At 32.8% G+C, this 12,831-nt stretch overlaps 1 protein-coding gene across 1 annotated transcript; it reads right to left on the bottom strand.

Moving 5' to 3' along the window:
* LOC132745599 (carnosine synthase 1-like) lies at positions 1-6,074 on the bottom strand. Its single transcript, XM_060734557.1, has 7 exons — positions 5,974-6,074; positions 5,320-5,444; positions 4,596-4,812; positions 4,267-4,417; positions 3,604-3,887; positions 1,263-1,349; positions 1-965 (listed from the first exon to the last, which is right to left on the bottom strand). The coding sequence occupies exons 1-7, from the start codon at positions 6,032-6,034 to the stop codon at positions 487-489; spliced, it is 1,404 nt and encodes a 467-aa protein (XP_060590540.1). The 5' UTR covers positions 6,035-6,074; the 3' UTR covers positions 1-486.
* Positions 6,075-12,831: the final 6,757 nt, after the last annotated feature.

The following is a 12,831-nucleotide window of genomic DNA, read 5'->3' as shown; positions in this document are numbered from 1 at the left end:
TACCATTTTACTTTACACGCGATATCAAAGTATGCAAAATTGGCATTTACACTGTTAGATATAATGATAAATATAATAAATACAATATAGCAATGAACAGCTTTATGCCATTTATTGGCTTTTTTCATATTTCTAATAATTGTTTCCTTATCTGAATGCGCGCATATTATAGAATATTTTGAAAGACATCAGTGTTGTTATTTGCTATCCGCCCAAATTCATTAACGTCTTTTTCATAACTTCATATGGTTATAAAAGATAACAAATTGTTATTTAACTCTTAGTGTACGGTAACATTAGTTTTTTTTATCACAACAATTCACTAAGTTCTAACAGATTAAAAACGAGCAACTAATATAAGTTATAAGTGATATATAGATATTTGTTAAAGAATTCTATAATTCATCGATTATTGCATGTCTTTTTAAATTACCAACCATGACAGTGCTGTTTTCTTACAGTACATGTATCAGGCTGTTAACTGTTCTAGAAATTTTCTATAAATTTTTCCACGTTGTATTCGTCTTGATGTATTGCAAGTACTTTGCATACATTGATCAACTTCCGCTTTGTTTCGGTCGACGATGAACCAGATACACCTATATTTCCGAAAGGTCTTTCGTAAGGACCATATACTTTAAGAACTTTACGAAACTGTAAAAAGATGACTTCCTCATCTTCGATCATCTTGCATAATTTGCTTTTGAAGTGATCATCTGTCTGAAGATGTGAATGTAGAGACGGTATCAGCATAACACCCATCATCATTTTGTTTGCACACAGATCTGGAACTTTAGGTTTAATACTACAGGCAATCATCATTGAATATAGCATGATATCCACTCCATATAACTTCTTTAGCCAGCTGGTTAATACATACCCACCTGTTCTTGTATTTATTTCTAGCACCTTAGGTCCATAGTCTGTAAGCATCATATCCAAATTGAAGGTGCCATCTTTTAGACCTATTTAACACACTATATGTTAGATTTCTTTTTATAAAGCGGAATAATATTTTAATAGCATTGAGATTATCAACGATACACTTTATTACATGCATATCTGCAATATAGGTGAATATTCAGTAACTAGATTTAAGATGACAGATTAAATAGTAATGTCAGTTTAGTTGTAACATTTCTTCCAAAGATTTTCACATCAACCACGTGATGAAAACGTGTAAATTTCTTTATTACTTGCTCTTCTTGAAAAGTTAATTAGGAACCCAATTTTCTACATACCATTTACAATTAAAACATTACCTATTGCTAGACAGCATCGAAAAGCGGCATCTATAAGCATTGTTTGTTGCTCAGCACATAGGAATGTAGGAATACGCCTTGCCGTTGCTGTAAAACATGACATAAGTGTATTTTTGCGTTGACTTTATTAAAAACAATAAGCGGTTCATGCACTAGAACACGAAGATTTTCACATGTTGATTTTGTTTTTCAAAGACATTTACCTTCATGTGATCCTTTAACAAGAGCTCCGCTAAGGCTGGGCAATATACGCCTGATGGCAAGAAGGTACCATGGACACAAATGTGGCGTATGGCAAATTTACAAAAAAGGTATACCATGGACATAAATTAATGTGTCTTACAGAAAGATAGCAATTTCTTTTGAAAATGGCTTAGATAATGAATTGTTTAATCAATGTACAAGAAAAATATACTATATCTAATTCGATTGTAAGTAACAAGTAAACATATTATTAATAGAAGAAACTTGATTTCATTTGGATTAAAAGAAATCAAATAAATCATCGTTGCACTTAGCTGACTGCAGAGAAAAACAAACTTGAACTGTGTTTTTATATTACATACTTGCATGTCGAGTTTAAACACATTCGGCGAAATCATTTGGAAGTTATTCTGTGGAAAGAAACTATTTCACAGAAAATTTGCTGAAAAGGGGCAAAACTTTTTAAATAATAAGTCGATCGCACGAATATAACGTGTATTGTGATTAAATATACTTGCATGACAAATACATGTATTCACAGAAAATTAAGAGACATTACCCTATTACATGTATTAATAAGGACTTGATGCAGCGAAAATAGAAACTCACCTGTGTTTTGATATAACATAATGAAATGCCAAATATAAAGGCAATCACTAAATCCTTCATAAGTTATTCTGCGGAACCAGTAATTTCGCTTAAAATTTGCTTTTAAAGAGACATTACCTATCAATAATTTGTTGATTCCGTTTAGCGTACAGTTAAACGGACGTTGAGTCATTTGTTATTTTATTAACGTCATTTTTTCAGAAGAAGACATAAAGTTGAAACCTACAGAAAAGCGTTAGCTTTCGTTGAAATGATTATATGTATTGATTGCAGCTAAAATCGAACTACACCTGAGTATTGATATGACATAATGAAATATCAACTATAAATACAATTACTGGTATACTTCATAAGGTATGCTGCAGAAACCAGTAATTTCACTTAGATATGTTTCATGTATTAATAACAAATTGATTGCAGTCAAAATTGAACTTGACAAGAGTTTTAATATAACATAAAAGTTCGCTCATGCTTATTAAAATGAAAGTTTTTTTGAGACTGAAAAATACTGAAAACGTAGAATAATATAAATAATAATTATCAAAACTACACAGATACTAAGGTTTTTTTCTTGTTTGGATTCTTCTTGAACGGATTGGAGTAAAAACCATGGTAAATTATGTTTCTATCTAATGCGTTTGAAAAAGATGTGAATTCAAAATAAAATTTTCAACAACAAATAAATAAAATAAATTATTTTTGAGAGGGAGGCAGCTTATTTTGTATAATTAAGCATGCATTGTTTCAAATATATAATTTCTGTTTCATTAACAAATTAAGGAATTGTTCTACTATTTGTCTATATGAACTTAGTAACATTTGATCATCCGTGATATCAGTCAAGTTTTAACGGCCAAATACAATCTTCTCTAATAATCCAGGTGCATATGCATGTAGAAATGGCTAATTGCATATGTTTCGTAGAATTTGGAACTCCTGTTTCAAAAACACATCCTCAAAATTAAAAACAAAATGGCGGCAACAAAAGCGTAAGTTACATCTTAGGGTATTAATAATACTCGAAAAAGAAAGATACAACATAAAAATGAAAATCTGAAAGCGTCGCTATTAGACAAAGTTGAATCCACTCTTCTTTAAACGTTTTGACCCCAAGTAACATCTTCATATAAATAAGATCTTCCCGGTGGAACACCAAATGCTGTCTTTTATTGTGAATGAGCAACTTACATGCCAAATATAAACATTATCAATAAAATTCTTCAAAAATTATGCTGCGGAAACTATTTGTGTACCGTGGGATGGACAGACAAACGAACAACGCGATTCCTTATTACGTCCCGAGGGTCTTCAGACATATAAAAAGACCATCAAAGATCTACCTCTGAAAATCCCGAACCGCAGAATGCCAAGTGCAAGATATCTAAACATCGAAATGTCAAAAAAATGTAGAGTGTAAAAACATACTAATAACATGTATTTGAAATGTCTTGCTTGAATTAACAGTAATCTCTACTAGTATTTGGCGTTTGTCGCTGAATTATTCAGTACTAAGAGGAAAAGAAATCACCAATAAAGTAAGGCCGCCTGACAACACCACTATCAGAGATAAATGCGCAAATTAGCTTTCCATCATATACAATAAGGTCAATAATATGCTCTGTGCCACAGTGGAACTCCATTGTTGTCAATGAGTTGCCAAAGCATAAACCAATGCCTTGAAAGTCGGAATCATTCCGAAGAGTGCTCGTAATCTGTTGGAATTTACTTTTCATGGCAGCTCTGCTTTCAACAATACAGGTACCGATAGCTGATGCTCCATTGTCTAACTTCAGTATTGCAGGAAACTTAAAGCTTAAACAAGAAATGAATTGAATCAACTACACGGGATATTCCTGTACTTCAAACAGACGAGATTTAAAAGGATATTAAAAACGCATGTCATGAACAGTTTGCATTTCACATGAACTTGTATTGGCTACATATCATATTGAATGGTTGCTTATGTTAAGAGTAAATATATTATTAAATAACTTTTATTGCTAAAACTTATGATACATTCATACAGTAATGCTAGTATCATGGTGGTGATATAAGCTGAATGACATTCATGCCGCAAAAAATACTTGTTTTCGAAGACTCTTAGTGTTTTTGAAATACAACTAAATCTAAATACTATTTATTATAGTAGTAATTATTCTAAATTCAACCATTCATCAACTTTGATTTTTACCTATGTGGCAACAACTTGCAGTCTTCTTCTTTAGTGAGATGATAAGATTTTGTAGAAAAAGTCTTAGTCTGATACTTGTCAACATATAGACCCAAAATGTGGTGCGTTTCCGTTTTTGAATTGGCGATCATCGCCGCTTTGTAACTCATCCCTAGATTTCAAAAATAAAGTGCACGCTCTATCACATGAACATTACATTGACCTCGCAAACATAATACATATAGCTAAAAAGCGAAAAATGTAGTCTAATTAAAGAATCAAGTCATTCCTAAGAAAGACAATTAATGTAAGCATCTTTACTAAGGAAATACCTAACTAAATGAATATACCTTTTAATCCTAATTGGTCACATATCAAGGCTGTTAAAGGTGTACACTCGTCGTAAAAAGTGACACAACCATCTGCCACGATTCCTTGATCTTGTATGAGTTGAATGATTTTGCACGCATGCGCATGGTCCATCGTGTGATGAGAAAAATCGTAACGTATGTAGCAATGGACAATATCTCTTGATGGATGATTGTCTTCGATGTCCACAAGAATGACCTGAATAAAGATTAAGATTCAGTGGCTCATATATAACGCTTACAAGAAAGGGCGTATTTTAGGAGTTTTTTAAGGCTCAAATACACGTACTGTTGCTCGTCGTTGTTTTGGTTTACGCAAGGTTTAATTGAAACCTTATTTATTTTCAAGTTAAAGTTTTTGTATTATTATCTTTACCACATGATTTTTAAATTGCGCGGTATACGAGATATTTACTTTATTTTCCTCTTTTATGTGTAGTTTTCGTATATTAACAATATGAGCTGCGTCATGACAAAACCAACATAATGCATTTGCGACAAGCATGGATCCAGACCAGCCTGCGCATCCGCACAGTTTGATCAGGATCCATGCTGTTCGCTTTCAATTTCTCTACTTGTAATTGGGTTGGTAAGCGAACAGCATGGATCCTGATCAGGCTGTGCTGGTCTGAATCCATGCTGATCGCAAACGCACTTTGTTGGTTTTGTCGTGACGCGGCTCATATCTGTCATGCAAATCTCTTACCTTAATGCCATAACTTGCCGCTCCCGGCCATTTGCTCCAAGATCTGTATGAACCTCCCCCTATAACTATTACTTGCTTCCCAACCATCACATCATTTTGAGTATTTATAACCCTTGCCTTTTGTTCTACTGGTATAAGAAAACATAAATTTAACCTACACATTTTTGATGATAATAAGTCATACTTTGACTTCTTAAGCAGACGAGACAAATCCGACAGAAGCAGTTATATTTTGGCTTGCAAAACCTAAAATGATAAGCTGTGTTTGCAACATAGGATCAAGAATGGCTCGATGGCATGATGTTCATTTGTAACATAGGGTATCTAATTACACTTAAAGCGGAAGAGTAAAACAATTTGTTAAAATAATATTTCTTTTACTATCTAGATTTTAGGCTATTGCCCTTATGGGTGTGTATTTGGTCAGAATTTTTTAACTTGCATTCAAATGTCATTAATTTCATTTTCGTTTTTTAACACAATGTGTTGCGAATAACTTTTGCTGAACAAAAACAATCGTGCAGAATTTATTGACACGGTTTAGCCGACCCATACAATCGTGTAGATTTTTTCGCGTTTGCATGTATTGACATATTTCAGGGAGAAATCATATTTAAAGGTATATAATGGACCATATACTATATGGCTACTAACCTCCTTTGGTTTTTGACAGAATGTCTAACGTTATTCCCTCTGTTAGACTGGCTTTGTTCATCTGAAATTACATGTAATACATTGGCAAAAATAATGTGTGTAGCAATTCAATATGGAATATATAATATATATGGTTACACAATGGATGCAAGAAGAGACGGTGTCGCCAATCAAAGTCATATCGTCTGATAATATCCTGGGCAGATCAAACATATTATTCATATAAAGCACCAGTATGTAGATAAGGTCTAGATCTAATACAGTATAAAATGATTGCTTTATATTCATTCATGCATCATCAAACAGCAATTAAAAACTTTCGCCACTTTAAACAAACTTGTATTTATGCACATGTGGTTTATAAACATGGTTGAATTTTAGATCATGGCTATTTTCCTATAGCTTCTAGTAAAGCATAAAAAGCGGTTATTACTCATCTATAATGAAACTACTGCATAATGCACCTGCTGTGTCTTTGTATCTCACTTTGTGAGTTGTCAACGGTTCTTACCCATGAATGTCATTTTGGTCAATTAATAACCCAAACACCCTTATACCTGAAATTCCCGTTTCAGTCAAGACGCTTAATCAAATATCTCTGTTTATGTCCTACGATTGTACAAATTGAATTTTCAGTTATTAACAGTTATGTGTACGCAATATCCTTGCCCGCACTAGTGCCCTTTCTGTGTTGAGTTTATTACGCTGCTGACTACCTAATCAATGGTCTTGTGCGGCAAGAGAATTGTTTTTGGGCTGCGTTCTGTGAACGTTGTTTTCCCTTTTGATATATCAATATCATTTTACATTCATATCCATTCATTATATACCTCAAAGATTTTTTTATAAAGTGTCTAGTCCTTGTTAAGAGATCTGCAGTAGAAATATGATAATCAATACAGCAAAGTCAGTCATTATTTGCACAGAGCATGTAAATTATAACTTGAAGCTATTACCTTTTATTAAGAACTTAGTACTTTTTCTTAAGTTTGATTTTTATAAAATATTTTGGCTCATCTGGAGGCATGCTGTTTTGATAGAAAATAATTTACATTGAAACATTTATAATTGAAGTAGATTCGTGTATATTTTATGAAACTTTTCAACTTTCATGTCAATAAGAAAAAGACGTTGATTTTTGTTTTCAAGTTTCTTTATTTTTGATATGCATAGAATTTCGCAAAGTTTGCGCGAACGTGTCATTATTATGCTTAATGCTGATGTGACGATGAATGCCGTCGCTATGAATATTGGATGCTCGTGCTATTCGATACCTTAGAAAACGTTTTCAAGCAATAGGGCGTAAGAAGATCGGCCTCGTAGTGGACGTTTGCGCGTCACGACGCGTGCCCAAGACCGCTATATTCGGAACACCTACCTGCGCAATTGGTTCCAAACTTCCCCGGCTACTGTTGCTCACACCCATAGTGCACACAACAACAGTATACCGTATACCATTTACTAAAACAGTGTACAATCGGTTGCGCGAGGGAGGGCTACATCGACGTTGAAAGTACGTTGGTTGTGTTATGAGGTGACGTCACCTCGTAAATCGTGTTTATTGGTTACGTACACACCAACACTTGCTTAAACAACAATGGAATTGCGTTCTATTTTCTTATGTGTCCTGGTTTTCCATTCATCGAGTTGAATGGTTGGGTTCGAGTATACCATAGGAGAAACAAACGATTTTTCCTCTAAAGTGTCTACTTTTCTTGTAAAACAAAGTTTGGTTTCTCTATAGTATATAAAGATCGATAATAGGGACTTCTAACTCACGTTACTAATGTGACTGAAAACATCAAAGAAAATAGAATAAAAAATACCAAACTAATGAAAGCGATTGAAAACAAAATAGCAGAGGTCGATTATTTTACGATAATTTTATCATGAATGAAAAATAAAATTAGTGAAAAGCTATTAAGGTAAAGATTCGTAATCTACTTACAAATATAAAAACCGGTACATATCAATACATTTTCTGATTCTATTAAGATAAAAATTATAATGTACTTTACAATAACCTTTCAAACTGTCCAAATATAAATTTCCAAAACTATTTATTATTGTTTTCAGAAAACATAGACAAAACCTGGAAATTGTTACGTCAAATTACGTCATAAATGATAGTTTAAATAATTCATACAATAGAAAGTCTTGTGCCTTACCTTTATGTGTGACGATTTATAGAGGAAAACATATATTGTCACATATAATAATTATCTTTGAATTATTTCCTACTCAAAAACAAAATTATTTTCTAATGAAATTGAATATTCCGTGACATTACATTTTCGAGCAATATTGTTAATATAATACATGTAATATATTGTTTAATGTTCACATCTGTTATACCACTTGTTATATATATACTATTATATATTTTCTACTAACAATCTGTTTAAATGCTAAAATTCAGGGCTATAAAAATTAATCTCAATATGTTCACAGAACAATACAATGCAAGCATTGAAAGTATGAGAACAGCAGCAGATGTTTCATTACAATGTATCATAATTATAAACATGTCATCATTAAATTAAAATACTAATCAATATATAGTGTTACAAATGGCCAGATTTTTGTTTAGTAGACAATATTCTATTGAACTAGTGCAAATTTAGTTTCCAATGTTCTATTCTGCTATTCTAAGTGAATTCAGATATTCGGCTGTAAGTGAATTAAGATATGCGGCTGTCGACGGACATGTTTTCTTTTTCCTTAAAACAATAACCCATTATTCGCCGATGTTTAATGTTAACAACATGTATATTAAACACGTGTGATTTGTGTAGTTCAATGATACTCATGAATGGTTAGACTAGTTCAATATATGTAACAAGTGTCTACCACATAACTAGCATATAAATGTCGAATATTATCTTACAAGTACGTGAGACCGGTGCAAAATGAAACACTGTCTTTTATATGAAAGCGAATATTGATGTTGACTGTTTATGTTCCAATTGCTTCTGGAAATGTATCTATCATTACACTAAAATGTTAAAGTATAAAGTGTCACATTGTCATCATTTGGTCTCGAAACACTATTATCGCATTTTATAGATCACCTACATAAAAAGGGCAAACTGAATACGGACATACTTCGCAACAAATTAATGTTGATATTGTAGAAAATTTAGATAAAATTTTAATCAGAAAACATAAGACAAGATAAATAATAGATATACCATTGTTGCGTTGACGATTTCTGGGTTTGCGTAAATTATACCATAATCACGTGACCTTTCTTATGCCTTAACTTCGTCTCGTGAGGTTGCATAAGAAAGACCCAGAAATCGTCAACGCACCAATGGTGTATCTGTTTTAACCTATAGCTCCGCCCAGAAACACTTACTCCTTCGATCTTCAAAACTGAAAATTATACAATAGTCTGGGTAAGGTATAATTTACGGTTATTGGAAATTTTACTTGGAAGAATTTTACATAAGAAGCGCTGAAGTGCTATTGGTTAATTGTTTATAATAGTGACATAAGATAAGATAATTGTTTATTATAGTGACATAAGATAAATGTTAATTATGGTGACATATAAGATGAGATAATTGTTTATTGTAGTGACAAAAGATAAGATAACTGTTTATTACAGTGACATAAGATAAGATAATTGTTTATTATAGTGACATAAGATAAGATAAATGTTTATTATGGTGACATTAGATTAGATAATTGTTTATTATAGTGACAAAAAGATAAGATAATTTTTTATTGTAGTGACATTAGATAAGATAATTGTTTATTGTAGTGACATGCGATAAGATAATTGTTTATCATAGTGACATTAGATAAGATTATTGTTTACTATAGTAACATAAGATAAGATAATTGTTTATTATAGTGACAAAATATAAGATAATCTTTTATGATAGTGACATTAGATGAGATCATTGTTTATTATAGTGACAAAAGTTAAGATAATTGTTTTATTATAGTGACATTAGATAATTGTTTATAATCCCCGCTAAAAAGGCGGCGAGGGATATAGAAATAGTCTCCGTCCGTCCGCTCTTCCGACCTTCCGTCCGACATTTTTGTCTTGTCTGGAGCATATCTCAAAAAGTATTTGAGGTATCAACTTGAATCTTCATAGGTGGATAGACTTTATTGAGGTGGAGAGCAGTGCACAAAAATGATAACTCTACCCTGCATTATTTATGAGTTACTGCCCTTTGTTATTTTTCCGAATTAATTTTTGTCCAGAGCATAACTCAAAAAGCCTTTGAGATATCAACATGAAACTTCATAGGTGCATAGATCTCACTCAGGAGGTCAATCTCCGACGCAGTGATCACCCCTTACAGGATTAGATCTCTGCCATCAAACATTTTAGTCAAGATTTTTTTCGACGATATGATTTTTTCAATTTTTATATTTATTTTGAAAGGTAAACACGGTTTTGTTAATGTTTCAAGACAGTTAGGTGTTAGATGTGAACTAAAATAAAGAATTATTTTGGAAACATAACTATTATGAAAATAATTTTAAACAATTTTAATACCGCACCGTTAATTTCAAAAACACTGGCCCCTCTCGAAAAAGAAATCATTTAAGTAATTATTAATTTCGACTATACGCTTTACAAAAATGATTTTTATCAAATCGACATATTTGAGACCAGAGTTCAAGTTTTTATGTCGCTGTTTATTACAGATAAAACATTTTTTCAACGATTTCATTGGCGTATACGCCATTTTTCACAGTCATGTGATAAGACCATCATCACGTGATTTGTGTGAAGGCAGAAGTTACTGGCCGTAGCGTAACCGGTGCGCAGAGTTTGTCGGGAGGTGTGCAGTGCACAAGAATGATAACTCTACCTTTCATAATTTTTGAGTTATTGCCCTTTGTTATTTTTCTTATCTATTTTTTCACCTGAGTGGAGCATCACTCAAAATTGTTTGAGATGTCATCATGAAATGTCATAGGTGGATAGATCTCATGGCGGAGGAATGCTGTGCACAAGAATGATAACTCTTTCCTAAACAATTTTTGAGTTATTGCCCTTTGTTCTTTTTTCATATGTTTTGTCGGGAGCTTTTCTCAAAAAGTATTTGAGGTATCAACTTGAAACTTCATAGGTGGATTGATCTCATATGGTAAAGTGCAGTGCACAAGAATGATAACTCTACACTGCATGATTTTTTAGTTATTGCCCTTTGTTCTTTTTTCATATATTTTGTCGGGAGCTTATCTCAAAAAGAAATTGAGGTATCAACTTGAAACTTCATAGGTGGATTGATCTCATATGGTGGAGTGCAGTGCACAAAAATGATAACTCTACACTGCACGATTTTTTAGTTATTGCCCTTTGTTATTTTTCAAATTATTTTTTGTCCAGAGAATAACTCAAAAAGCCTTTGAGATATCAACATGAAACTTCATAGGTGCATAGATCTCACTCAGGAGGTGTGCAGTGTACAAGAATGATATCTCAACCATAGGTTTCAAATCTGTTATCACTTTAGCCATCAGTTTTTATTACCAACGGACCTCTTTAAATTGATTTATTCTGCTCTACTACATATACATTCTTCCAATGAGCAAAGGATGGCCATGTTGACCGCTCAAGCCGGTGCTAGGGGGCGTGAGGGATGTTGCACTTATACATAATCCCTCATGTACAGACTCAATCAAACCGAGTCTGCAATTCTTATGTTATTTTGTTGTGATTAATGCTTCCGAAGGATCACTTTGTTTCCAGAATTTTGTACTTCACAACAGCAGGTGTCAAGTGCCGTGTGGCAGCCGTAAAAAGTTGCCCCGTACTTCACTTCAGTGTTGTTATATTTTCTGGTCCTTCGGGATCATTGATGCCAACACTATAAAGTGTTGAGAATTGAGTACCGCTCAAGCCGGTGCTAGGGGGCGTGAGGGATGTTGCACTTATACATAATCCCTCATGTACAGACTCAATCAAACCGAGTCTGCAATTCTTATGTTATTTTGTTGTGATTAATGCTTCCGAAGGATCACTTTGTTTCCAGAATTTTGGCTCTTGTTATAGTGACAGTAGATAAGATAATTGTTGTTTATAGTGAGCAATAAACATAAAACAATGCAACAAAGACCAAATAAAACCTATAAGACAATATTTATAGTAGATCCAGTGACCTCTTTTTATAAATATGATATTTTAATATTTTCCAGTGAGTAGATCAAGAAAGTACCTTGTAACACACATGATATCAAAATATGCAAAATTTGGTCTTTACGTTCTACGTCACAGGATAAAAACATAATGTTTTGTCCTCATCACTCATTTGAATGTGCGGCTCAGATTAAAGAATATTATGAAGGAGAACAACATGAACTTACCAAAAAAAAAGATTAAAGATAACAAATGATTATTGGAATTCTTAGTAGATTGTTATTTTAACCGTTATCACAACAAATCACTAAGTTCCAACAAATTTAAATCGTGCTACATATATAAGTTGAAATGTTTATAGAAATCTGTAAAAGTTCAAGAATACTATTATTCATCGATTATTGAATGTCTTATGATAGCATGAATGTCCTCTGAAAGTACATGTATCACATTGTTAACTGTTCTAGAAATTTTCTATAAATTTTTCCACGTTGTATTCGTCTTGATGTATTGCAAGTACTTTGCATACATTGATCAACTTCCGCTTTGTTTCGGTCGACGATGAACCAGATACACCTATATTTCCGAAAGGTCTTTCGTAAGGACCATATACTTTAAGAACTTTACGAAACTGTAAAAAGATGACTTCCTCATCTTCGATCATCTTGCAATAATTTGCTTTTGAAGTGATCATCTGTCTGAAGATGTGAATGTAGAGACGGTATCAGCATAACACCATCATCATTTTG

This window comes from Ruditapes philippinarum, unplaced genomic scaffold (genome assembly GCF_026571515.1).
Source record: "Ruditapes philippinarum isolate M1 unplaced genomic scaffold, ASM2657151v2 ctg2403_1_1_1_1, whole genome shotgun sequence".
Classification (NCBI taxonomy): domain Eukaryota; kingdom Metazoa; phylum Mollusca; class Bivalvia; order Venerida; family Veneridae; genus Ruditapes; species Ruditapes philippinarum.
Note: the sequence above shows the minus strand (reverse complement) of the source record. Positions and strands in the feature narration are given on the sequence as shown.